The 26,180-nt window shown below is 40.1% G+C and overlaps 1 protein-coding gene across 6 annotated transcripts; it reads left to right on the plus strand.

The window, feature by feature from the left end:
• The first annotated feature begins 101 nt into the window (after nt 1-101).
• NFYA (nuclear transcription factor Y subunit alpha) lies at nt 102-26,127 on the plus strand. 6 transcript variants are annotated; one of them, XM_061146634.1, is made up of 10 exons: nt 102-279; nt 7,347-7,492; nt 9,048-9,134; nt 11,876-12,022; nt 16,992-17,123; nt 17,327-17,432; nt 18,535-18,701; nt 19,872-20,045; nt 21,089-21,190; nt 23,521-26,127. In XM_061146634.1, the coding sequence occupies exons 2-10, from the start codon at nt 7,418-7,420 to the stop codon at nt 23,572-23,574; spliced, it is 1,044 nt and encodes a 347-aa protein (XP_061002617.1). In that variant the 5' UTR covers nt 102-279; nt 7,347-7,417; the 3' UTR covers nt 23,575-26,127. The 6 variants fall into 6 exon arrangements, with proteins under 6 accessions (XP_061002617.1, XP_061002620.1, XP_061002621.1 ...); XM_061146637.1 differs by having other exon boundaries at nt 9,051-9,134; XM_061146638.1 differs by having other exon boundaries at nt 104-279; nt 18,553-18,701.
• The last annotated feature ends 53 nt before the right edge of the window (nt 26,128-26,180 follow it).

The following is a 26,180-nucleotide window of genomic DNA, read 5'->3' on the forward strand; positions in this document are numbered from 1 at the left end:
GAGCCAATCAGGAAAACGGGCGTGGCTGAGGCACACGCCTGCGCGGTGCTGCTTCTGCGGGGGGTGGGGCGAGCCCAGAGCTCGGGGTAGGGGGCGTGGCCTAAGGGGCGCCTGCGCGGAGGCAGTTGGAGGGAGGCCCGATTCCCCTTTGTTCGACTTCGCCATTTTGCGAGGCAGCGGCAGTGGCGGCGGCAGCGGCGGCTGGAGCCTCTGATTGGGTTTCGGGGTCCGGTACTGGAGCCAATCAGCGCGGGCAGCGAACCGGGGGAGCGAGGCACGGTGAGTGTGAGGAGCCAATATCCAGCGGCCCAGAGCCGGCCCCAGCGCCCCGATTGGCGGGTCTCGCTGACCACTCAGGAGAGGCCCAGGCGCCTGTCGAGCCCCGGGAGTCGAGCTGAGCCTAGCCGAGCGGGGCGACCTGCTGCCCCGGACCGGAGCCTGCGAAGCTCTCCGGGGCACTCCCCACCGAGGCCTGCAGGGGGCCGCCCCGCGAGGGGATGGCGCCCTCGGGAGCAGGCATCTCGGGGCCCAGACCCGCGCAGGGTGCCAGGGCCAGTTGGGGATGCGTTGCCGTTCTCCCCGACCCTTTGGCCCAGTTTCTCGGACCCCAGACCCAGGGGTGTGGGGTTTGCCAGCCACAAGGCCCCTACGTTCAGGTATACACACACTCGGGCCCAGGCAGTGTTCTCCTGGTCTTTTTGGCCTCACAACTTAAACCTGCCCTTGCACTCAACACGCGGCGGCCCCCGGGACGGGAAGTCTCCCCCCCCGCGGGGCCTGCGCACCCCTCCCCTCCGTGAGCGGGTTTGTCCTGTCTGCAGCCTTCCTAGGTGGGGAAGGAGGACCGGGGAAGACGCGCGCCGTGGCCACCGGGCCCCGCGTGCAGCGCGGAGAGGAGGCCGGCCCGCCCCCGCCTCGACACTCTGCGGGTCCGCCCCCGCCGTCCCTCTGCCGGGATGGGGGGGCGGGGAAGGGGTTCGTTAGTGCGCCCCCTCCTCGGACCCCGCTGCGCCCCTCCTCCTAGCGCACTCTCGGGTCTCCGGTCCCGGCGCCGTTACCACCCCCTTTTGGCTCGTCATTTCCTCTCTTCCCCGCCCCGATCGCCGGGCAGAACCGCACACCTCCGTCCTGGAGCCCATCCAGGCAGTGTCCCTTCCTTGCCCGGGCTGTAAGCCTCTGTCCATTCGGTGCCTGGAACCTCGCTCTTGGAAGATTGCGAGCTCTGTGCATTCCTTTCCCCCGAGGCTGCACAATTTGCTTTCGTTAGTCTTATCTGTTGCTGCTCATCTCGTGGATTCTCGCTTCCTTAGGAATGTACAGTTTCTTTTCCTTTCACCTTTCTGTGTCACTTCGAACATATCAGACTTCACTCGTTAGCTTGGTTCACAGCCATCTCTTGGTTTGGTTTTTCCCAGTATGTTGACGTTTTCTTGGATATTTATAGAAACTTCACAGTCTTCTGGGGTTTTCGTTAGGGTGAGAGATCGTCTCCTTTGACAGCCAAGTATGGAACAGTTAGTATGAACCAGGCGTCCATCTGCTGGGGGGAGAGGGATTAGAGGTCGATGAGAACCTTCCCAGCCTGGTGGAGATTGACAGGTGAGCAGGTAATTCATATCTCAGGGTTAGTGCTGTAACGGGGCCAAGTTCAATTCTGTGATGTGTGAGCTACCGACAGCCTCGGAGGAAGGCCAGCATTGCCACACTTTTAATTGGCCTTGAAGGATAATGGGATTTCTTTGGGTAGGAAAGAACGGAAGAGCGTTATTCACAAAGAGAAGAGCATGTGCCGAGGCGCCAAACTTGGCTGTCTGTTCGGGGAAAGAAGAAAGTATAGGGCAGTGGGCATCTGTGACAGTTTAGTAGGTTGGGAAATGCAGTTGGTAAAACCACTTGTCTATTTTGCTAAGGGATTTTTCGGAAGCAGTTATTTTGTGGAAATTTCAGAAGAAGTCTAGAAGCACATTTTTTATTTTTCAGGTTTGGAAAAATAAGTTATTGGTTTATGAGATTCTGCTCCACAGTAACAGCTGACTTTGGGTGGGAGGAAGGGAGATTTTTCTCCTAGGACTTTAAAATTTTTTACTCAGGTGAAGCACAGTACAAGCAGTCCTTGTTACATACAGTCAGCCTTTAGTATATGATGCCTATTTTTATAATCACATTTACTAAAGTCATATAACTGGTAAGTTTCAGAAAGCTACTCTAGTGGTCTTTCCACTACTAAAAAATTGGGGACAGTTTGTTTTCATTTTTTGCTATGAGTTTTTTATTGTTGAAATCATTTACAAAATTGATTTGTAAAATATCTGATAGATGGGGCACTGTGATGTGATTTAGATTTTTTTTTAGAATGTTTACATTTGCCTTTGGAGAGGATAAATACTTTGGGACTTAAAAATGGTAGTATATGTCACTTTAAAACCAGCAAACATTTTTGCTAGACTTCTTTCTAATAGACAATTATTGTCTGGTCACATTATTGCTAAACCCCTCTGGAAACTCTGCCTATTTGCAAAAGAGCTTCCTTGCCTGAAATTTCAAGTACAGTAATCTGACCTTTAGCTTTCTTTTGACATGTGGCCTTTTAGCCTGCTGTTTTATATGTGGAAATTTTTCTCTTTGTTTTTATGCTATGTCTTCATTTGGAGCACTCCATTCCCTTCCACTTCGTCACATGTAAATCGTACTTATGCTTAAGACCAGGTTAGACGCCACATTTTCTCCTAGAGACTTCATGTCTATCCCCAGTTTTTGTCCTTCAAGCTCTTTTGTTTGTTTTTTTCCGTTAGGGATTCAGTACAGATTTTTACTCCTTTACTAAATTTAAAGATTCTCTGAAGTTAAAAGCTTATAGTTTTCCTTTTATTTCTAAAACCTTCAAGACAGTGTTTGACAGGTGGTCCATCAGTAGTGGAGATTATGCAAATTAGGAACTGCAGTCCAGAAACCTTTTGGATGATGGGGATACAGGACAGCCTTTTGTTCTCTAGTCTTCTATCAAACATAGATCAGGACCTGTTTGTTGAGTTGTGAAGTCAATTTAGTGGGCCGATTCTGGTAATTTTTTACAGTAGAATAGAGAATACCACCATTCATCTTAAGTTATACTTACAAAGATCAGTCAAGAAACTTTTAGTTACTTTTTAAAATATATTCTAAGTGCATTTGTGATATGAAATGTGTTTCTTGCTGTGAGCTGTCAAAAAGTTTAAAAACTGCTGTTCTAGTCTTTGCCTGGTAGTGATGATCAAATATGATAATTCTGCAGGATTTTTCACTTGTTGATTAAGGTTGAGTTTCTGGTTGAGTTAAAATGTGTTTTGGTCCAAAACAAATGGATTTCTAAGTAGTTAGCTGCATTTCAGGTTCTGTACCTTGAAGTGAGGAGGAAGAAATTTTTTCTTGCTAACCAGAATAAATATATGTTCTTGCTGTCTTTAAGGAAAAGACATTCAAACTTTGAGTTAGGAGCAAGAACTAGACAGACTAAATCCAGCTGACTTAATTCTGTCAGAATGTAAGCAGAAAAGCACTTGAGGAAAGACGATGTCAGATATATTGCAGTTCTGCTAACTGAAGCTCAGTTCTACTAACTGAAGTGGGAACATACGGCTTCACAGAAGCTGGTGGCGACCGTTCTTCACCATTAGCAGTCTAAATATCATGCGCCATGCTGAATCACTCCCTCATTAATATATGACAGGAAATTGCTGTTAAACTTGAGACCCCTTCTGTTTTGACCCATCAAAGTATAGTGGATTTAAATGTTTTTAAGTTGTAGCATTTGTATTACGAGGATAAACTAGTTAAAAAGAAAACCTGCATGAGATTTTTATCAGTCATTTCTCTGCACTTCCAGTATGATGTAAATTTCTGGAAATTAGGGGTTTAGGAAAAAAATCTCACACAGGAAGGGGATTGGAGGTGGAGTGGGTTGTTAAAATACAGAGGACATTCCTTGTTTAGACATAAAGGATAATCATTTTAAGTGTACGTTTTGATGGATTTTGATAAATTTGTTCACAAATGCAACCACCACCATAATGAAAATATAAAACATTTTATCACCCCAGAAAGTTCCAGATGCTCTATCCCAGTCAACTTCCCTCTTCCCCTGTTTTCCATTTCCTGGAAACCACTGATCTGCCTTCTGTCTTTGGATTACTGTTACCTTCTCAGGGTTTCCTATAAATGAAATCACACTACTCATGACCTTTAATTTGTAATTTTATTAGCTTAGAAACATAAATGCATTGTGTGTATTACAGTTAGAGACCAGATGGAATTTAGGAAAGACCATTCACTTCCCTGGAAGAGCCACTTAGTCTGACCGAAAATCTGGTTTTCTTAGAGATTTTGTTCCCAGAATCTCTTGAGGAACCAACTCAGTCAACCAGTTTAGAAGAGACGTATAAAAATCAGAAGGCCGATTTGTCAGTATGCAATGAGAAATAACTGTTAGGTTTACTTGTGTTACTGATCATACCTGCTCCCTGTTGGCTACTGTATATGTGAATCCAAATTATAGCTAGATGCGTGTTTGGTGAGCATTCTATTAAAGCAAGTTGAAGAACCACATGGCCATATATACCATCACACTAGGTGGCATAGTCATCCTGTCACTCATTTGTGGCTCTTATACTCTGTACCGATTTGGTTATAAGTAATAGACTTGATTGAGTTTTATTAGATTTTCCTCCCAACATTTAGTATAAAATTTTTTAGATATACAGTAGAGTTTTATAATAAATACCTGTGTACCCGTCATCTAGAGTCTGCTCTTAATGTACTGTACTTGCCTCTAATTTTAGAGAGGAATCTGTATATATCTATGTCTAAACTTCACCCATCAGTGCACTTCTTCCTAAATATTTGGGCATTCACTAATACTGAGACACTTTACAATCATGGTGGGTAATTCATCTCATCTACCATGTGTGGATTTGTGAGGAGAGGTACATTGCTTTGCTGCTATGATGTGCAGCTCATGTAATTCAATGTAACTCAGATGTAACTCACTCAAATTTTAGAATTTATGGAGGCCTAGAAAAAGTTTGGGAGATTTAAAGTTTTTGAATCAAGCCTTTATTCAGAATTCTTATTATTGCTTCAGTTTATCTAATCGTGTCCTTATTTCAAAAAGGAGCTTTCAGCTGTTAAAGTGTATGAGAAGAGTAAATTTGGGCCCTGACTTCGTATTTAATGATATTTATTGTTATTCAGTCGCAAAGTCACTTCTGACTCTTTGTGACCCCATGAACTGCAGCCTGCCAGGCTTCCCTGACCCTCACTGTCTCCCTGAGTTTGCTCAGCTCCTGTCCATTGAGTCAGTGATGCCATCCAACCATCTCATCGTCTATTGCCGCCTTCTCCTCTTGCCTTCAATCTTTCCCAGCATCAGTCTTTTCCAGTGAGTCATTTCTTCACATGAGGTGGCCAAAGTATTGGAGCTTCAGCTTTAGCACCAGTCCTTCCAATGAATATTCAGGGTTGATCTTAAGGATTGACTGGTTGGATCTCCTTGCAGTCCAAGGGACTCTCAAGAATCTTCTCAAACACCACAGTTCAAAAGCGTCAATTCTTCAGTGCTCAGCCTGCCTTGTGGTCCAACTCTCACATGCATACATGACTACTGGAAAACCAATAACTGACTCTATGGACCTTTGTCGGCAGAGTGATGTCTCTGCTTTTTAATTCGCTGTTTCAGTTTGTCATAGCTGTTATTCCCAGGAGCAAGTGTCTTTCAATTTTGTGGCTGCGGTCACCGTCCACAGTGATTGTGGAGCCCAAGAAAATGAAACATGACACTGTTTCCACGTTATCCCCGTCTGTTTGCTATGAAGTGATAGGACCGGATGCCATGATCTTCCTTTTTTGAATGTTGAGTTTTAAGCCAGCTTTTTCACTCTCTTCTTTCACCTTTATCAAGAGGCTCTTTAGATCCTATTCACTTTCTGCCATTAAAGTGGTATCATGGGCATATTGGAGATTGTTGATGTTTGTCCTGGCAATCTTGATTCCAGCTTGTGCTTCATCCAGTCGAGCATTTCATGTGATATGTACTCTGTATATAAGTTAAAGAAGCAGGGTGAGAATACACAGCCTTGACATACTCCTTTCCTAATTTTGAACCAGTCTGTTTTTCCATGTCCAATTCTAAATGTTGCTGCTTGTCCTGCACACAGGTTTCTCAGGAGGCAGGTAATGTGGTCTGGTATTCCTGTCTCATTAAGAATATTCCACAGTTGTGATCCAAACAAAGGCTCTAGCGTGGTTGATAAAGCAGAAGTAGATTTTTAGGGGGGGGTAGGAATTCTCTTGCTTTTTTTTTTTTCTTAATGATATTAAAAACTTACAAAATTTTTAATGTTTGAAGCAATTGTAGAAACACAGTATCATTGTGATAAAATGATAAAGACAAAAGAATCCTTACTCTTTGGAGGCAGATACTGAAGTATTTATGGAGCTATGGAGTAATAAGGTGTCTGGGATTTGCTTCAAAATAATGCAGTCCATGGGGTCACAAAGAGTCAGACTCTCGACTTGGCGACTGAACAACAGCAATGCAGGGGGAGGGTGGGTGGAAAAATGGATGAGCTATATGGGAAATAAGATTAACCATGGGTTGAAAATTGTTGAAGCTGGGTGATTGCTATGGGGATTAAGTGGAACATTATAGTGTTCTCACTGTTGGGGGTATATATATGAAAATTGTCATTTAAAAAAGTTAAAATTAATAAAGGGTGGGGTATTATTAGGTATTCAGATTCATGACTGAGGGGAATGTAGATTCTTTTCAAAGAAAATAATAGCCTTGATACGTAAAATTTTTTTCTTGTATCTAATCTGCAAAGAGCATTTATGCCATTTCTATAATTCCTTTTTATTTCTTGCTCTGGATTAAAACCCAAACTCCTGAACCTTCACTGTGTCTTTCTTACTTAACACTGATAAGCAATCTGTTGGACTTCAGAGCTGGGTAATTACATACTAAATAATAAAACCTAAAATTATTGCATATCACATATAGTACAAATGTGTTAGAAATTAAAGGCACAGTTCTCTAAAGTACATGTGCAGGCCTGAAAATCTGTGTTAAATGGGCCTTGTAAGAAAGTGATACTGTAGCTTAATGAGAATTTCTAAGGTGCAAGTGTTGCTCTAGTAGTACTGAAAGGGAAGGTTGCTGATGAGAAATGACTAAGCATTTTTAAATGTTAAATAGCATTATCAAGATGCTCTTTAACATATTAAATGTTAATGCATATCAACAATAAATTAAATATCTGGTGAGGCCTTAACTAACAATCTTACTTTACTTTCTTTTCCTCCATCTGTAATAGGAGTGTATCTTGCAGTCTTCTAGGATCTCCAGAGTGAAACTGACTGGACAGGACTCTGACTTGGACGGACCATGGAACAGTATACAGCAAACAGCAATAGTTCAACGGAGCAAATTGTTGTACAGGCTGGACAGATTCAGCAGCAGGTATGGAAGTAAAACTGCTTTAAACATCACAGCAATGGAGGTGATAATAGCACTACTCAGTTCTGGATTTGGGAAGCATCAGATCTTATGGTGGGTCTGGTGACTTGTGCTGAAGTACTTTTTGAAGATTGGATTTATTGTGATTCCTCTGATTTTCTCTGTTCAGAAGTCTATCCAGTCCATGACTACTTAGAATTTGATTTTATGGGTGCCCGATTTAGTAAATTGCCCCCTTTTATCTTAGTAGAAATCAAAAATACCTGGTCTGTTTTCAGATGGAACTTTAAAGGGTGATTTTGTTTTCCTGGATTAAATTTGGTTGTTTCTCTTATTGATTAAGCCATCTTGTGATCTGGTAAGGCTTTGGCCACAATAGACAAACCAAGATAGCTTCTAAGAAATCCACTATTTAATTTGATCCATCACAGTGTTTATTTTAAAAAGCTCTAGTTTAATATGAGGATAGTAGGTATCCACACGTAGGGATAAGCACATATTAGAAAGGATTTCTGCTGCTGGTTTATTCTTAATTAAGATAGGTTGCCTTCTTGAATTTATACACAGATTACATTTCCTGATGATTTATACCTGGGTTTGTTTTAGGAAAACTTCGCTTGTTTTTTCTCCCTAGAAGAAAATAAATTGATTGTGCATTGATTTGGCCTATAGGCAAAAATTGGAAATGTTTTGTTTTCAAAATGGGACCTAGATAATATAGAAAAGTCATTAGTGGAGGGGTGGCGGGTGGACAGTGGGTGTTTTGATGGTGAGTTGTTATATCTAATGACCAAAGGAAGGAGCTACTTTTTATTAAGAGATTAATTGTCAAAATTCCTTTGCTGGCTTTTCCTTCCACACAACTACAACTTCTTTCAGCTGCCTTGATAGAAAGGGAGATTCCACAGAGGACCCTCCATTCATTCATACCAGTGCCCTAGTGAGTGAATTCTTGCTGTGTCTGAAGTTACTACTAGGGGTAATAAAAATTAAGTTGAGTCTATGAATACATTGCTTCTAAGGTAGTCCAGCTGAGTAGTAGTAATCCTAGTTTGGGGACGTGAGAGCAGTGACCTCATGAAGATGTCTTTGGCTCACAGTGATTGCTTTATTCTTCCTTTCTGGTGATTGCATTCAAGGTCCAGAAGTTCTTCGTTTTAGCTTCTAGGCTGCTAAAACCTGATGAACTATTTTGTTCTTGTGAACTCATTTGAGGAAATAAAAAGAACATTAACTGCATGCAGAAGGATCAAATGCTTATTTTTGAAGGGAAGGGCTGCATTAAGAATTTTTTGTTAATGATGTCAGCTACATCGATGTTTTTGAGTCATGGAAGTGTATTTCAAGTTCTGCTCTGTAGACAAAAGGCTAATGTCTGTAATCTGTTACCTTCAACAAAAAACTTCAGTATAGGGAGTCTCCAGTTTGAAAGTCCTGTGTAGGGTGGGGCTATTGAAAGAAGACCCTTCCTCTCCCACAAGAGGTAAGGTGATCTCATGTCTTGAACTCTACATTTCCTTCCTGACACATTTCAAGCTCTTCCTGTTCCTGTTCTCAGCAGCAGGGTGGTGTCACTGCTGTCCAGTTGCAGACTGAGGCCCAGGTGGCATCGGCCTCAGGCCAGCAAGTCCAGACCCTCCAGGTAGTGGTGCTCTCTCTGACTCTCTGTAAGCACTGCATGAACTTCTCTTTCGTGTCTGGTGCTGTTTGTGGTAGGATCTCACGGAGGGACGCCAAAGCCAGTTGCATGACTTTGATGCTGCTAACTTGTCTTTGAGGCTTATAAGAAACCAGTTTCCTAATGCTTTGTGCTAAATCATGTAGTGATGCTGTATCAGTTTTCTGAAAAGTGCCATTTGGCTAGTATGTTTTTTGGGGAATACCTGAGAACAAATCAGTGAAGAAATTCTTATAAGTGGCATTAGAACCTATTTAGAGCTCAGATTCTGTAATAAGATTGCACAGTAAATTTTCTTGAACTTTGTATTATGATAATAGAGAAGAAAATGTATACATTTTACTAGGCTAGATTGTGCTTTATTAAAAGGACAACTCAGATATAAAATAATGATTGCATTTGACAAGATTGATCTACTCACTGAATCTTGTTAATCTCTGCTGTCCTCTCACTGCTTTTCTTGCGGAAGTAATGACCTTATTATTGGATCTGCAGAGATTGCCCCATAGCTCTTGGCTGGACAAAAGAGAGATATGCTGTCTGTAAATCTTAGGTATTATAGCCACTATAAGAATTCCTACTTAAACAATGCAGTTTCTTAACATTACGTATGACCAAGTTAAATACCTAAATTGGGGTTATATTTGGGCCAGTTCCTAACTAAACAGAAGAAGCAAAAGTCTTTTCTGTATTAGGTTACTTTAACTAAAATGACCATATTTTTGAGAAATGGGCAAAGTTCAAGTAGCCTGCCTTTTTCCCTCCTCTGAATGGAAATGAGTAGGACCTAGAATGTAGAACTGGCATCTCACTTCACTATTAGTACTGCTTAGCAAGCATCCTGCAATGAACTATCCCTTATTGTAGTCATTTCACTTTACCCTTTCAGCCCTACTCCCATACCTGCCACTCATAATGTTTGATAATATACAGCCAATTCTGAACATAAAGTAACCTGAAATAAGCTGAGTTTGTAGGTACTCCCAAACTGTATTCAAATTCAACAGCTTGATACTCATGTTTTTCATGCTTGCTTTATCTTATTGATACATAAAAGAGTATTGTCATTAACCACTTGTGGAATGGGAATGTAACATGCTCTTAACTGTATGGCTTCTTGTCTGATGCATGTATCCTTGTATCATATGTTGTAAAAACAGCAGGTTCCTTGGAGTCTCAAATGGTTCATCATGTGTATATGTAGCCTGTCAGCAAAGGGAAAAGTTAAGATGATGGATAGCCAGAAAATTACAAAAATAGTTGCCTTAAAACTTGTTTACTTCTTATGCAGATTTTACTTAAAGAAATGGAAGCACTTTATGGAGCTAATGGAAACCTTTCTTCTAGGGCTGTGATTATTTGTGGAGAATTTTAAATACTTCTTTCAGTTAGTCATGCAATAAATATTTTTAAAAATCTTTCCTAATAGAGCATGTAGAAGCATTAGTATAGCAAAGGGAATTTGATTTGGGATGGGGAAATGAGACGAGAAAAGCAAAGCAGAGGAGAATCAGATTGTAAAGTCTTTAAAAGGTAAAGTGGAATTTGTCAATGAACAGTTTAACAAAACACAGAATTTGTATGTTCCTAAAGATTCCAATATGCTCATAGGGGTGGGGAGAGCTTACTATCTACTAATCTAGGACAGATTGATCTTTTAACTAATTACTTTATTTGAACATACTTTCACTGGCATTGAGAATGATTATCTCAGATATACAAATTTTCTTTTGATCTGTTACAAATAATTCCTCAAAACAAGGATAGAATCTGAAAATGAAAGTTTTGGATTTTCAGCTATTTTGTTGAACATTTCAATTCTCGTCTAAAGTGGTTTGGTTTTTGGCTTTCAGAATGCATTCAGATAGCTAGACATTTTTATATTGGGACTCAAGATGTTACAGCACTTTCAGTGCCCTGGGTTTTAGAGTGATCCATTTACTCATTGGAGATTGAAAGTTGAGAGTTTTTTGGTACTTTGAAAATTTGTATAATTTTTATGTTTGTTAAAGCTAAAAGAACTATGCAGATATTGCAGGGTCCAGTGTGAGCAGTCCCACCGCAAAAATTGTAAATTGACCAATATATTTCTAGGCATTTTTATTAATGGGCTCCTTAAACAAGCACAGTGGTGAGGTAGAGGGTAAAAGGTATGTGTTTCATTTATGCTTGAGAAACTGTAGGGAGGAAAGGTATTCTATATAAGCTTTTGGAGCTGCTTGATACCTCACCTGAAGTCATTGCCAGGTACAGTTTGATTTACTCCTTCCAATTTATTTAGAATTTGCACTCCAACCACCATCCCCACCATCAGCCCTCCCTCTCATTGCCTACTCTCCAATCTTTACCTGAGACTATTCCTGGATATTGGACTAAAAAGGCAAATAGTCTTGATGATTTGATTAAATACTTCTCATGAGTTTAGCCTGTATCTGATGATAAACACCTTGTATCTATTGAGACTTCCCAAAGACTCTGCTTATACCCCATTTTATCTGACTTTCAAGTATTCAGTTTGGCATTTAGTTACAGACACTGTATTTTTGAAGACGACTACTTGAGGATGAGGACCTGAAATTATTTTCTTAGTGTCTCTCCTACTTTTTCCTCCTCTAGCAAGACAGCAGAGTAGTTGCAATGATTGTCTTTAGGTAGAAACCATTTTGTGTCTTATGTTATTTCATTGTTCTTATTTTACTTTATTCTAGGTCCAGGGGCAGCCATTAATGGTACAGGTCAGTGGAGGTCAGTTAATCACATCAACTGGCCAACCCATCATGGTCCAGGCTGTTCCTGGAGGACAAGGTCAAACCATCATGCAAGTACCTGTATCTGGGACACAGGGTTTGCAGCAGGTGAGTGGTATTAAAAACAAAAAAAAGAATATTAGAATATCAGGATAGAAGTTTTAAGAAATAAGTTGTTACAAATTGAAAATTAATATTGTATTTAATTGCATCTTACCTTCCTTTTGCATTTAGTTGCATTTAGTCAGTTTCCCACCTTTATAGTGTCAGTGATAGAAAGCAGAGCTATAGAGAAATTGGACATCTCTGATAAGGACTAAGGTATTAGACATGATCTTGAATCAGTGTAAATAATATAAAAAGACAGCTTGCTAAGTAATTTCAGTCATGTCCAGCTCTGCGACCCTAAGGACTATAGCCCGCCAGACGACTCTGTCCATGAGATTCTCCAGGCATCAATACTGGGGTGCGTTTGTTACCAAAAGAGTGTGGAGTGTCGGGCTGCTCAGTACTCAAAAGCCAATAAACAGGCCAGGTTGGTGGAAGAGAGACAGGGAAGTTTGCTTTGTTTCAGATGCTGGCAGCTAGAGAGGGAAGGGTGGTAGACATCTGTCCAAAGGCCGACTTTCTCCCCACCTCCCCGCCAGTGGCACCCAGTGAGGCAAGAGCTTTTATAAACAGAAGGAGGGGGCTACATATAGGAACAGCACAGTCAGCTCTGACAGTCATCTTCAAATTGCTCTTCAGTGGCCTAACCAGCATCATCTTAGTTGTTTTAGGTATAGTTAATCTTCAGTTCCAGGGTCTTGTGTTCCCATTTCTTTGTGGCCATTTCTTGGAATTGTGGCAGCCAGTGTCCTGGGTACAGTCTGGTCATCGTGTAGTTAACTTCTCCACCTGGTGTTTTAGTATCTGTAAGACAGCTCACAAGATATAGCTCAGGATATTATCTATAGACCTTGAGAAAGAACTAAAGGTCCTTGACTATGCTTAATGACTACATTATTATTATTATTATTATTATTATTATTAGTCTCCTTTGACTGTTTTCATTTGTTTCCACATTTCTCACTTCTGTGTTTAAATTTATTGTTTGACTAAAGTTTTCCACAGACAACAGGCAGGCAGAGGACGTGGTTAGGGGCAAGGACTAGAGTCCTGTTCCATTTCAGGTTGCCATGCCCTCCTCTAGGGGATCTTCCCAACCCAGGGATCAAACCCACATCTCATACATCTTCAGCATTGGCAGTCAGGACCTTTACTAGTGCCACCTGGGAAGCCCTTATAAAAAGAGCATCTAGTTTAATAAAAGTCATCATCAGTGTGTCCTTTGTTGGCTCTTCTGGGCACTGAGGGGGGAAATTTATAGTCTGCTTTGGAGATTGTTGTTTTGGGTCAGAAATGTTATCCTTTTCATTTCCTTCCATGTTATTTATACCTTATCTAGCAAGTGATGAAAGTATTTCAGTTCAAGCCTATCACACACACTTCGAGCTATACTTAGAGCAAAATTTATAACCTTGAATATTTTAAAAGAACTGAAAATAAATAATAGTTGTGTTTTGTTTTTTTTTAGGAAGTTAGGACAAGAAGAAAATGAGCAAAAGATAGGTTAAACTTAATGAAGTAGAAGACTAACAAAAATGTAGAAAACTGAATAAAAGCTGATTCTTTAAACAGACATGTAAAGTAGTTAGGTAAATTCACTGGAAAGACTGATTCAGAAACTGAAAACAAAAGTAAAATTACAGGCATTTTTATCTTGTTGGCAGAAATTTAAAACACTGATTATATCCAGTGCTAGAATGGATGTAAAGAAAATGAGGCACATTATTTTTGTTGATTTTAGAATTGTAAAGTCCTTTTGGAAGGTATCTCACTCTTGAATACTTACGCCTTTTGATGTACCTGTCCCACTTCTGAGAATCTATTCTATAGGAAGAAAAGATAAATATGTAGGGAGAAATATACAAAGACATTTATTGCAGCATTGTACTAGCAAAAAAAAAAAAAAAATTGTAACCTGAGTGTCTATTGGTAAAGAATTGATTGAATACATCATACTATATTCATAATGGTGTATTATGTCCTTGGACTTCCTCAGTGGCTCAGCAGTAAAGAATCTGCCTGCAGTGTAGGAGATGCAGTAGATTCAGGTTCGATCCCTGGGTTGGGAAGATCCCCTGCAGAAGGGAATGGCTATCCACTCCAATATTTTTGCCTGGAGAATCCCATGGACAGCGGAGCCTGGTGGGCTACAGTCCATAAGGGTCACAAAGAATCAGATACGACTGAAGTGACTCAGCACACATTATGTCCTTGTTAAAAAGGATGAACTGTTGACTTTGGGGGAGGGTTAATAATGAAGTATTTTCAGTGAGAAATAACTTACAGAGAAGTATATGCTTAAGTCATCTCACCTTCATATTAATAACTAATAATCAGATCCCACAGTGAGTGTGTGTGTGTGTGTGTGTATATGTTTATGAACTTTTTACTAAAATTTTCTAAAGCTACTTACATCTCCTGTGATTTCATTAATATCTTCATTTTTCTGGAGTAATGTAATATGAAGTGGCTCAATCGTGTCCCTCTTTGCGACCCCATGGACTGTAGTCTACCAGGCTTCTCCATCCATGGGATTTTCCAGGCAAGAGTACTGGAGTGGGTTGCCATTTCCTTCTCCAGAGGATCTTCCCCACCCAGGGATCGAACCCAGGTCTCCCACATTATAGGCAGATGCTTTAGTGTCTAAGCCACCAGTTGAAAGAAAATTCAGCCATGCTCGATAATCAAACTTTGAAGTTTTGCATGTTCCCTTGTAGTTTTGTGGACATCTCTTGGGCGTAGTTGTACACAAGCATATAGTTTTATTGTTGTGTGTGTGGTGGTTTTGTTTTACTTCCTTTATTTTTAAATTCCTTCATAATAGTCAGTTTGATGAATCAGAATTTCTAATACTATGTTCTTAAACATTTTGTTTTGTTTTTTTCTTGTTTTTGCTTTTATAGGTAAGGTTACTATAAATGTATTTGAATTTTATAGTTTTATTTTTTCACTTGAATTTAATCTTAGGGGAATATTTTTGGGAGTGGAGGAATTGGTTGGGCAAAGGGTAAGGTCATTTTTAAGGCTATCAGCATATTTTTGCCAAGATAGAGTTGTAGTCAGAATCAAAAATAGTTTCTACATTTCTCCATGCATAAATGTATGAGTCTTTAAATATACTTCAGTGTGTGTACTTGCCTCAATTTCACACTGCTATTTCATTTCTGTCCTTCCTCTCATTGCCTCCTCTCCAGTCCCCCTACTTGGCATGCCCTCTTCTCTGTTGAATAGAAACAGTGTGATACAGAGCTAGGAAGACTGTATCAGGAATGCAGTGACCTGAATTCATTTGCAGGTCTGCCATTAAACAGACTTTTTGATCTTGGCCAAGTTCTTCGATTGTTGGTTTTCTCGTTTGAAAAATGCAGTTTATATCAGGTGATTGCTAGCGTTCATTTCAGCTGTAAATTCTGTGGATTTTGTAGGATTTCTCTTTTTTGGGGGCCTTTAAGAGAAGACATTGAAAAGGTTATCTTATTCCCCTCACTCCAAGAAGCACTGTAACTAATCAAACCATCTTGGAAAAATTATTTTCTGTTAATGTTGCATGACATGGCTCTAGGTATGATTCCATAGCCTCCCATAGAGTACTTAAAATTTCAATCCATTTTTATTAGAGGTTGCTTTAGTGTGTGTTTTTTTTTTTTAATAACCATGTCTTTTAGAAGTGTACTTCACCTTATTTTGGATTGTACCTTCTGTTTTAGAATTCCAGTGAAACCTATGCTCTCTCCTTAGATTAAGATCCATGGCTTGATACAGACAATGGAACTAAAGTAGAGAGCCAAAAAATAGATGTAGGAATATTGGAAATTGGTATATAACAAAAATAGTATAAAGTATCAGTGAAGAAATGGTTCAAGAATGGTATCAAAAAGGAAAATTGATCTCTACCTCATACTCTATCAAAAACACTTGCTAGATAGATTACAGATCTAACTATAAAAAAGGCATACTTGCAAGCTCTGTTCATAGGAATATTTTCTTTGTGACGTGGGGTAGAGAAGGATTTCTTAAAAACCAAAAAAAAAAACCCAAGAAACAATTTTATAACTTTAAAAATTTGGTGTATATCAAAATATATCATAAAATAAAGGTAGAAGACATAATTTGGAGAAGATATTTTTAATGTTTAATGGGGTTTGTGTCCAGAATACATTTTTTAAAATTCTCTATATGTGTTGATATGAAAGTAACAGTCGAATAGAAAAATGGGCAAAGAATATGAATAGATAGAAGAGGAAACCCTATTGACCAATAATAGGTATTCCTTGCTATCCAAAAACAGGTAGAAATAGATCCAGGTAACCAGATAAATTTCTTGTTTGTTTATTTACCAACACTTTCTAATTTAATTTGTTAAATTTCAGTGTTGACTGCAGGGGTATCTAATATGATAATACCCCTTTCTGTACAAAATCTTTTAAGGATTTTGTGTGTGTGTGTATGTGTGTGTATTTATAGAATCCCAGCTGGAAAATGTAGAAATTACTTAGTAATTTTTTTCAATATTTTGTTATAAAAAACTTCAAACATAGACAAAAACAAAGAGAATGAAACGGCGAATCCTCATCACCCATTTTAACACACAGACTAGTATTTTAATGTTTAAATCTATTTTCATCTATTTTCCCTGACTCAAGGATTATTTTGAATATATACACCACCATTTCACCTATCAAAAATACTTCAGGGTATATTTTTAAGTGAATAAGCTTTTAGAAATTATTCGCGATGCCAGCAATATCATCCTTAATATCATCCAGTATCCAGACAGTGATCAAAATTCCCCAGTTTCATAAATGGAAAACAAGCTCTCTCTTAATTCATAAGAGAGCAGAACAGGACTTGTGTTTTTCTCCCTCTCCAGAGCATTTCCTGCCTTCTGGAGGAATTTGAGTAACTAACACTCCAGGACCAATGGAGACCAGTGTCAGCAGGGCGCTAATCTCGGTGTTCTCTTCTGCAGATACAGTTGGTCCCACCAGGACAGATCCAGATCCAGGGTGGGCAGGCCGTGCAGGTGCAGGGCCAGCAGGGCCAGACCCAGCAGATCATCATCCAGCAGCCCCAGACGGCCGTCACTGCTGGCCAGACGCAGGTAACGCCACTGTCTCTCCATGGCGTCCACAGGAGCACAGCTGCTTTGGGAGGGTCAGAACCGGGTAGAGTATTTCACATGTAGTAGAAATGCAGAAGAAAACTATCGCCAACATGCCTTTCTCCTAAAAAGGACTGCGTGGTCCTTTTTTCTTGTGGTGTCTTTGGAATGTATTAAATTGTGTCATGATTTGTGTCCTACAGACACAGCAGCAGATTGCTGTCCAGGGGCAGCAAGTGGCACAGACTGCTGAGGGGCAGACCATCGTCTATCAGCCAGTTAATGCCGATGGTACCATCCTCCAGCAAGGTACGAGTGCCGGCATTTCTGTGGGACTTTGGGGGGCATCCTGCTCATCTTGAGCAAATGACTGCTTTAGAAATTGTGTGGTGACCTCTATACAATGTACTTTTAAAACAACAACTAAAATGATTTCCTTTAACTCTCCATTGATTGTTAGTTTTTTGTCACTAATATGTGACCAGTGTTGATTCCATTTGTAGGAGAACTACAGTAGTTGTTAAAGACAACTACTATGACCCTAGGGATTATATAAGCTTTTTATTCTTTCAAAGAACTGTTCTCTAAATGGAAGATTAGAAATACAGAGTTTCTTTAGTGGTAGAGAAATATAGCACTGCTGCTTTTTGTCTTTTTCCCCCGAGCCACTTCATTATTAATTTATTCCAAAAGACTTATATGACCACTGTGTATGCAGCACATTACTGAAAACAGTTTTCTTCTCAAAGACACTCTAGTCTAGTAAGCAAGATATGAATGTGACCGAATAAATACCACCTTATTAGTGGTATGTGTTCTGTGACTGAAGGTTTGTCTTGTGATTAAAATTTGGCAGTACACAAGATCCAGTGAGTGCAGGCAGCGTGCTCTCCTATGACTCAGGAGAGAGCCAGAACAGGCATAGCTCAGAGAATGATGAACAAATCCTCAAGTGCTGCTGTTGAAGTTTGGGGGCTTGGCATGCCTGGTTTAATTTTAAGATTTAGTCCTGTAGCTGTCTCACTGTCAGTTTAAACAGTTTTTTAAGAATCTTCATCCGAAGCAGGTCATTTATATAAAAACAGTGGCTATAGCTGAAGTCAGAGTGACTCATAGAAGGGGAAGCCTCCAAAATATTTGGTCACCCATTGAAAACTTTTTCAACTCAGTATGGGTAGTTTTATTCAGAACTAGATCCCATATAATTATTAACATGTCTAAACTTGTGATTACTTGGATTATATACAGCAGGCAAGACAGAGAATGGAAGAGTGCTTTTTCTCCCCTTGTGCTAAAAGGGCATGTTTTTCCAGGATTAATAAGTATGTGCCAGATAGAAGAGGGACTAACTGTGTTCCCTTCTTTCTGTATACCTGTTTTTTTGTTTGTTTTATGTTTTATTTTCTTAAAGTTACAGTCCCTGTTTCAGGCATGATCACCATCCCCGCAGCCAGTCTGGCAGGAGCGCAGATTGTTCAGACAGGAGCCAACACCAACACAACCAGCAGTGGGCAAGGGACTGTCACTGTGACACTACCAGTGGCAGGCAATGTGGTCAATTCAGGCGGGATGGTCATGGTAAGAAAATGGATTTTTCATTTCATCGTTCTTCTCTATAGTTTATTTTTCTATATATCTTTGTCTTCGAAAATTTCTTCAGCTTGTGTTTTTAAAATCTCTTATGAAGCTTGTGTATAATCCTGACCTCTTGAGACTGAGATTAATCCCTTAAGACACAGTGGTCTACTTTTACAATAAACATTACAGTAAACCATAACTCATTCTGTGTACCTGCTGTGTGCCAGAGACTATTCTAAGTGCTAGAGATATAGCAGAAGAAAAGCAGATGTAAATATTCACTTTTCTGGAAACTTATTCATAATTCATTTGGAGAAGGAAATAGCAACCCACTCCAGTATTCTTGCCTGGAGAATCCCACGGACAAAGGAACCTGGTGGGTTGCAGTCCATGGGGTTGCAAAGAGTTGGACACAGCCGAGCGACTAACACACACACACATTCATAATTCCAATGAAGAGAGTTATAGACTACTAATCTTTGGGAAGTAGAAAGTATACGGCCCAAAGTGGGTGAAACAAAAATGTTCAAAATTAGAAAGGTTGTAGTCAATAGAGAAACCAAAAAAAATGTGTGATGTAAATACATTCGGAAGAGGGGAAACTCACATGTCAAAATAGGGTGTCAGTGTACAATACCTAAAATGGGTAAGCTAAGAAAGAACAGATATTAGAAACCTACACAGCAGTGGAGGAGTCCACTAGAAGAAACAATATAACCATCTAAAGTTGTCATTATTGGGATGCTAGTGGAATCCGGTTTGTTCCTGAAAATATGGGTTGAATTGTATAGTAAGTTAACAATTACGTAACTAAACGCAGTCCTTTCTTTCTTTGTGTTTCCCTTGTGCTCTTTTTCTGCCTGTGATTACCATTCATGACCATTAGATGGCAGCAGACATTCTTAGAAAATGGAGCTTTGTGTGGACAAAAACCTGGACATGGTTATGTTGTTTCTCAGTGTGGGTCCTTGACCCCCTATTACAGAATCATCTGGAAAATTTGTTTAAAATGCAGGCCTTAAGTGTAAATGTTCTCCAGGAATCTGCATTCAACAAATGCCCTATAAAGCTACTCGTCTTAGCATTCAGAAGAACAGGGACCAAGAAATTGTTTCCCATGTCCATACTTATGTCACTACTTAATAAGCTCTGATTTTTCTCTTCACACAGATGGTACCTGGTGCTGGCTCTGTGCCTGCAATCCAGAGAATCCCTCTCCCTGGGGCGGAGATGCTTGAAGAAGAGCCTCTCTATGTCAATGCCAAACAGTACCACCGTATACTTAAGAGGAGACAAGCCCGGGCTAAATTAGAGGCAGAAGGGAAAATTCCAAAAGAAAGAAGGGTATGTATAACACTGGGACGGATACAGGATGAGAACAGCAGGGTTCTACTTCTGAAATAACCTTTTATGTGGTTAGTTTCCTTGAGTACCTTCCAGACTTTGAAGTTAGACAGCTGTTACCTTTTGTAATGGTACTTATTATTGCTGTATGGAGCTGCAACTATAATATTTAAAAAATAACTGCAACATAAATAGTGTTTGCTGTTGTTGTTGTTTTTTGTTTTTAAATCTTCCATAAAGTCCAGAGGTGGACTTCCCTGGTGGCTCAGACAGTAAAGAATCCACCTCCAGTACAGGATACCCAGGTTTGATCTCTGGGTTGGGAAGATCCCTTGGAGAAGGGAAAAATGGTTACGCACTCCGGTATTCTTGCCTGGAGAATCCATAGACAGAGGAGCCTGGTGGGCTACAGTCTATGAGGTTGCAAAGAGTCAGACACAACTGGGCGACTAACACAAAGTGCAAAGATGTATTGTCTTAGGCTGTGGTAATCTTCAAGACCGTTTTCATCCTCTTACTGTCCTGATTTCTTGGTATCCTGTCCATAGTCCAAGATGACTGCCTGGGCTCTAGCCAAGGTGCAAAGGGAGTAAGGAAACTTTCTTTCAAGGAAATGTCCAAAAAGTTCCATAATCACATTAGCCAAAATTTAATTACATGGCCACACCTAACTGCAAATACGGCTAGGACATGCCATGTCTTTAATGAGACTGTACCAGCTAAAATTCGGTTTGTTAGCAAAGCAAAAGGGAGGATATATATTGGGAGGTAGGTGGTGATCTCTGCTATATCTTTGGGGAATCTGTATTTAGTTATTACTCATTTGGCATTTACATTCTTAGGATAGATAGATATGGTTAGCTGCTGTTTGTGTTTTCTCTAAGATTTCTCCATAATACAAGGTCATAATTGCCCCTGGTGGCTTTGATCACAGCCGTCCTAAACTTTTGAGCATTGGAGAGAGCTGTGCTGGTTTCAGCTAGTAACTTGGTTTCTCTTGTTTTATTTTTTATTTATTTATTTTTTGTTTTCTCTTGTTTTAGAAATACTTGCATGAATCTCGGCACCGTCATGCCATGGCACGGAAGCGTGGTGAAGGTGGACGATTTTTCTCTCCAAAGGAAAAAGATAGTCCTCATATGCAGGTAAGAGGATTTATACCTTTTATTCTTAGCTTTATTGCCTTGAATCTTCTTGGGTGGAAGCCTTCACAGTGTCCTCTTGCTATTTCCACACTAAAACTAATGTCTCTAAACTGGATGCAACATTGTGTATCTTGGAGTCTCTTTCTTCTTAAAAGAACTAAGGTCTTTGATCTAGTGGCCTTTTTTCCTCGCAGTCTTTTCCAGTTACTACTATTAATTCCTTCTTGAAATTCTAACTTTTTTTGATTTTCAGAGAACAAGTTTATTCCCTAGTGTAGTTGTAGCAGCAGCTAACACTTAACTGCTGTGTGCCAGCCATTACGTTAAGCACTTTCATAAGCATTTTATCACTGAATCTTTACAACAGCCTCAACTCCCATGAGGTAAGAATTACAGTTTCCATTTTACATTTGAATCTGAGGTTTAGAGGGGTTAACTCATTTGCCTACAGTAAAATATCTAATAAAATGGTATAATTGAAATTCATACCCAGGCTGTGTAATTCCAGAACTTAGTCTGTAACCATACTGGTTCTTAAACATCTAATTTCACTGATTATATCTTACTGGCACTTCTAGTCAATGTGTCCAAAGTAAAACTCTTGGTTTTTATTTTATTTTTAAACCTAAACCAGACACTCATCTCAATAAGTCACATGTCCCTTCACCCAATTATTAAAGCTAGAGTTGCCAAGTTTTTGAAGTCCTCTTGGTTTTAACTCTAAACTATACTCTGAATCAGCTTACTTTTCCCCTCCCAACTGCTGTCAGGCTGGACTAACCCTCTCTTCTTTGCTTCAGTTAAGGCAGCAGCTGCCCAGTCTCCCTGCTTCCCCTCTTGTGCCCCTCCAGTTCCCTCTCCACATCTCAGTGTACGTATCATATCACATCACTAGCCTGCTCCCTTCCACTCCTGCCCTTTTCCATTTGCACGGAGACTAAAATCGAAAGTCTGGCTTACCATGGCCAGCAGGGCCCTGTAGGATCTAGCTCCTGTCCGCCTTTGGCTTTATTTCCTCCTGCTCTTCGGTCTTTATGCTCTTGCTCTACTGTTCAAGAACCTCTGTCTTTAAAATAGTTTGTCCGTAAAGCTTTTCATGCCATCCTTTTGCATAACTGTCTCCGTATCTTTTAGGTCTTGGTTTCAATCTGAGAGGCCATATCCAGAGGTCTCTCCTACTCCATTATTTGTCTCACATCTTCCTTTTGAGTCCAGTAATAATCGTTTTATTTGTGTGATTGTGCAGTGGTTGTCTACTCTAGACTATAAGCTGTGTAGAGAGTCAAGAATTGTTGTTTCCTGTTGTATTTAGCATAATACCCATTCAAAAACGAGCATCAGTAAATTTTTGTTGAATAGGTTCCTCCCATTATTCTGTTCCTCCCATACAGAAGCTTTATTCTGAAGACCCATCACATTCCAGCTTCACTGTTGTCCAGTCCATCTTTATAAGATAGTGCTTTTTTAATCACAGTACTTAGTGTATGGTGAGAACTCAGAAAATGTTGGTTATTGGTCTTCCTCTTTGATGAAGACTCAGCCTCTTGTCCTACCACCCCTAGAAATGTTTCAGCTTTTTCTTGGATCATGCCAGTTGAGGCTTCAGAGCCTTGGTATGGAGGAACTGAAGGTGGTTGTTATGTAGTGGGGTTTTGTGTGTATGGTAGCACTACATGGCTTGCAGGATCTTAGTTTCCCGACCAGGGAGTGAATGTAAGCCACAGCAGTGGGAGCACCAGACCCACCACTGGACTGCCAGGAACTCCCAAGGACTGATCTTCGTCTTAACAGTGCAGGTTTTTTGTAAAAGGCAAGCAGCAGGCAGAGTTTAGTGGAAAGAAGATTAAGTCGGAGTCAAGCGATTTGAGAATTAATTTTTGCTGGGCTTGTCACTAACTTTGATTCTAGTCCAGGCTTCAGGTATACCTGCAAAATGAGTGCATTAAAGTAAATAAAATCCAGTGTCCTTCCCAGCCCTGCCAAGTGCTCGGTATTTAAATAATGAAAATATACAACATGACTTGGTTTCTCTAGGTCTTTTTTTAGCCGCCTAGGGATCCTTAATCCCTAAGTGTGTAGAGCACAGCACGGGTGTTAAAAAAGGGAGATACTCTCAACTCTGGAGTGTTTAGTCATGGAGTGCCAGGCCAGACTTGAAATGTTTTTCTAAGAATAAAGTTTATTGTCTCTTCTTTCCTAATGGAATTGCATTGCAGTCCATGCATGCAGACATAGTGTTTGTGTACTTCCCTTGGTGATAAGTAGTGAGAGCCATGAATTCCCAGTTGCTTTTGCAAAGGACTTTAATTGTTACTCTGCTTTCTTTGTAGGATCCAAATCAAGCAGATGAAGAGGCTATGACACAGATCATCCGAGTGTCCTAACCCCAGGCCCTGTGATGGAGCTGATCAAGGCCATATTCCTCACACTGTTTCCCACTGTTCCAGGGAAATTGATCAACTCTTCCAATGGGACACTGACGATCACATTCTGCCCTTTTCTACAGGACAGAAACCACTTAGTTTTTAATAAGTGGCTCAGTATTATAATTGCAAGGATGTCTGGCAAACCGAAGTTGCAAGCCTTTGTCTCACCCTTTCAGTCAGGACTTATCTCAGACTGTTGCTGACATTGACATTTCATGGATTGGGATGATGCAAGGGGCTCATGCCAGCCCAGCAGTACACACATAGCACTTGTGTTGACTGGTGATGCCAGCCATCTGAGCAGAGGAGAACCACCTTCTCAACCTAAACTTTGACTGGGGAAGCTGCAGCCCATTACATCCCACGGATTCTGAACAGCACCCATCCCTCTAATGGGAGATCTCAGACTGACTGATGACCTTTTGCATTCAGAGATGGTTTCCAGGCAAGGAAGCTCCATCTTCTGATATGGAAACAATAAATTCTCTGAGATACATTCATCTAATCTGTGGTAATAATAAGAATCTCTTCTACCCAGATGATAGGTTGGGATTTTTGGACTCCAGCCAAGAAAAAGCTAACTCTGGGGATAGAATGATAAAAGATTCAAGCACTAAAAACATAAATTGCTGGATCTCTCAGCTTTCACAAGGTGTGGTCTACTTGTCTGTCTGGTGACAGGTCATATGGACCATAGTTCTTGCTGAGGCTACTTGTAAGACGATTTAGAGGGTACTGGACCTTGAAACTGCCTTTCCTTAGTAGAAAACAAAATTATACAGCTTCTGTGCTGAAGTACTGAGGACATGTATAGTAACTCCAAAAGAGCAAAACTAGAAATTTTCAATCATAGGCTTTGTGACAGCATTTGGGGAATAGAAAGGTTCGTGTGTGTTTCAGTCCAGAAGGACAAAGAGTAGTATATATACCCTTGTGATGTCATATAGCATGATTTGCCAGTGGATGGATGCCTGGGATGGATCATTATAATGAAGAGAAGAATTTACATTTATACTCTAACCTTTTAACAAGCATGGAAAGGAAGTCTGAGATTTGACCCTTGACAGTTTCTGGAAAGCACTGTTCAGTCAAGCTGGCCGGGACCGAACCCAGGTTGCCTGTTGGAGTGTGAGGTGGATGCTGGCTTCAGTCCTGCTGTGCTGTGTGCTGGCCCCAGAGTGAACATTCTCATTCTTCCATGGCAGCTGATTCTTTGGTACAAGTTTCCGTTCGTTTCCCCTTTTCTCCATAGGTCTTGTGCAGAAAGGCTTTCACTTTGCATCCATGTTCTGGAGATAAAGTGCAGACTGGAGATAGCGATTCCTGCAGGGTCAGGAGCAGGGCCGAAGCCCCCAAAGTGGGCTGTGCCTCAGAAAACCTCAGAAAAAAAAATGTTTCTTTTCTAGATGTGGAACCCTGGGAGAACAAGGTGATTTCAGAAGAGCTGCTGTTTTGTTCTTTTTTTAGAAACAAGGAAAACTTTGTAATTCTTTCAAAGAACATTTGGTTTTGATTTCAATACCAAGACTAGAAATTGGCTCTTCCTTTGATATCTCTCTGGCTGTATTAAGAGGAAAAAGAAATTAAACCCACCAAAGAGAACATCACAAAAGGAAATCAATGTAATGGTACAAAACAGAGGTACAGAGCTGTGCAGAGAAAGCAGGAAGTGAAGTATCTCCCTACTCCCTTGAGTCTACTCATCTGTCCTGGCTTCCAGATGTCAGAAGGGGTTGACCCTTTGGTGTTGACTTTATTTGGTAAGCCCCAGGTTCTTCAGATGACAGATGACTAAAAACAATGAGGAGTTTTTATCCTTTGGTTTTGTTTAGGAGTCTTCAAGATGCAGAGTTCAGAAAGAAATTCCTCAGACCTAATTTCTAGTACTTAAGCCAACAACAACAGTTCTAAAATGCTATTTATTTGTGTCTGTAAGATTGTACATATACTACCAACCTCATACTGTTGTGGATTTTTTTCTCACAAGTTTGGGTTTTTTTTTTTTAAATGAAATGCTTCAATTGTCATTTTGTCATTGCATTTCAGATAGCTCATGACCCTTTTATTGTGGTCATTTTAGCACATAATAACCCACAAAGTGGGGGTGAGGTTTGGATTTTTTTCTTTGTAGTTCTTTTATTCATTTGTCCTTGTGACTGTAGTGATGCAAAAAGAGTGAATGGATGAGTGAATAATTGGTTTAATACATAGTTATTTTACTTAAGTGCTTTTTTTGGCAGAATAATTGTAAATGTATATATTTTAATTGCACTGGTACATTGAACATGTCAGTATCTATACCACTGGACCAACAGAGCATTTTTAGAGCATTTTTCTGGCTAATGGATGTCTGGTAATAATGTCTTGATTTTCCTTCGGGACTCAACTACAGAGAAGGGTTTGGGTTTTTTTCCCCCTCAGCAGTGGAAGAAGCACAGGTGATGGATCATTGATGTCATTTCAATTGTTATTTTTTAAAATAAATATAAAAATGCTAAAAAGTGTCTTGAATTTTGAGGAGTCTACATCCCATGGGTTCTGGATTGTGTTTCTTATGTATTGCC

The sequence above is a fragment of the Dama dama genome, chromosome 7, assembly GCF_033118175.1.
Source record: "Dama dama isolate Ldn47 chromosome 7, ASM3311817v1, whole genome shotgun sequence".
In the NCBI taxonomy this organism is placed as follows: Eukaryota; Metazoa; Chordata; class Mammalia; order Artiodactyla; family Cervidae; genus Dama; species Dama dama.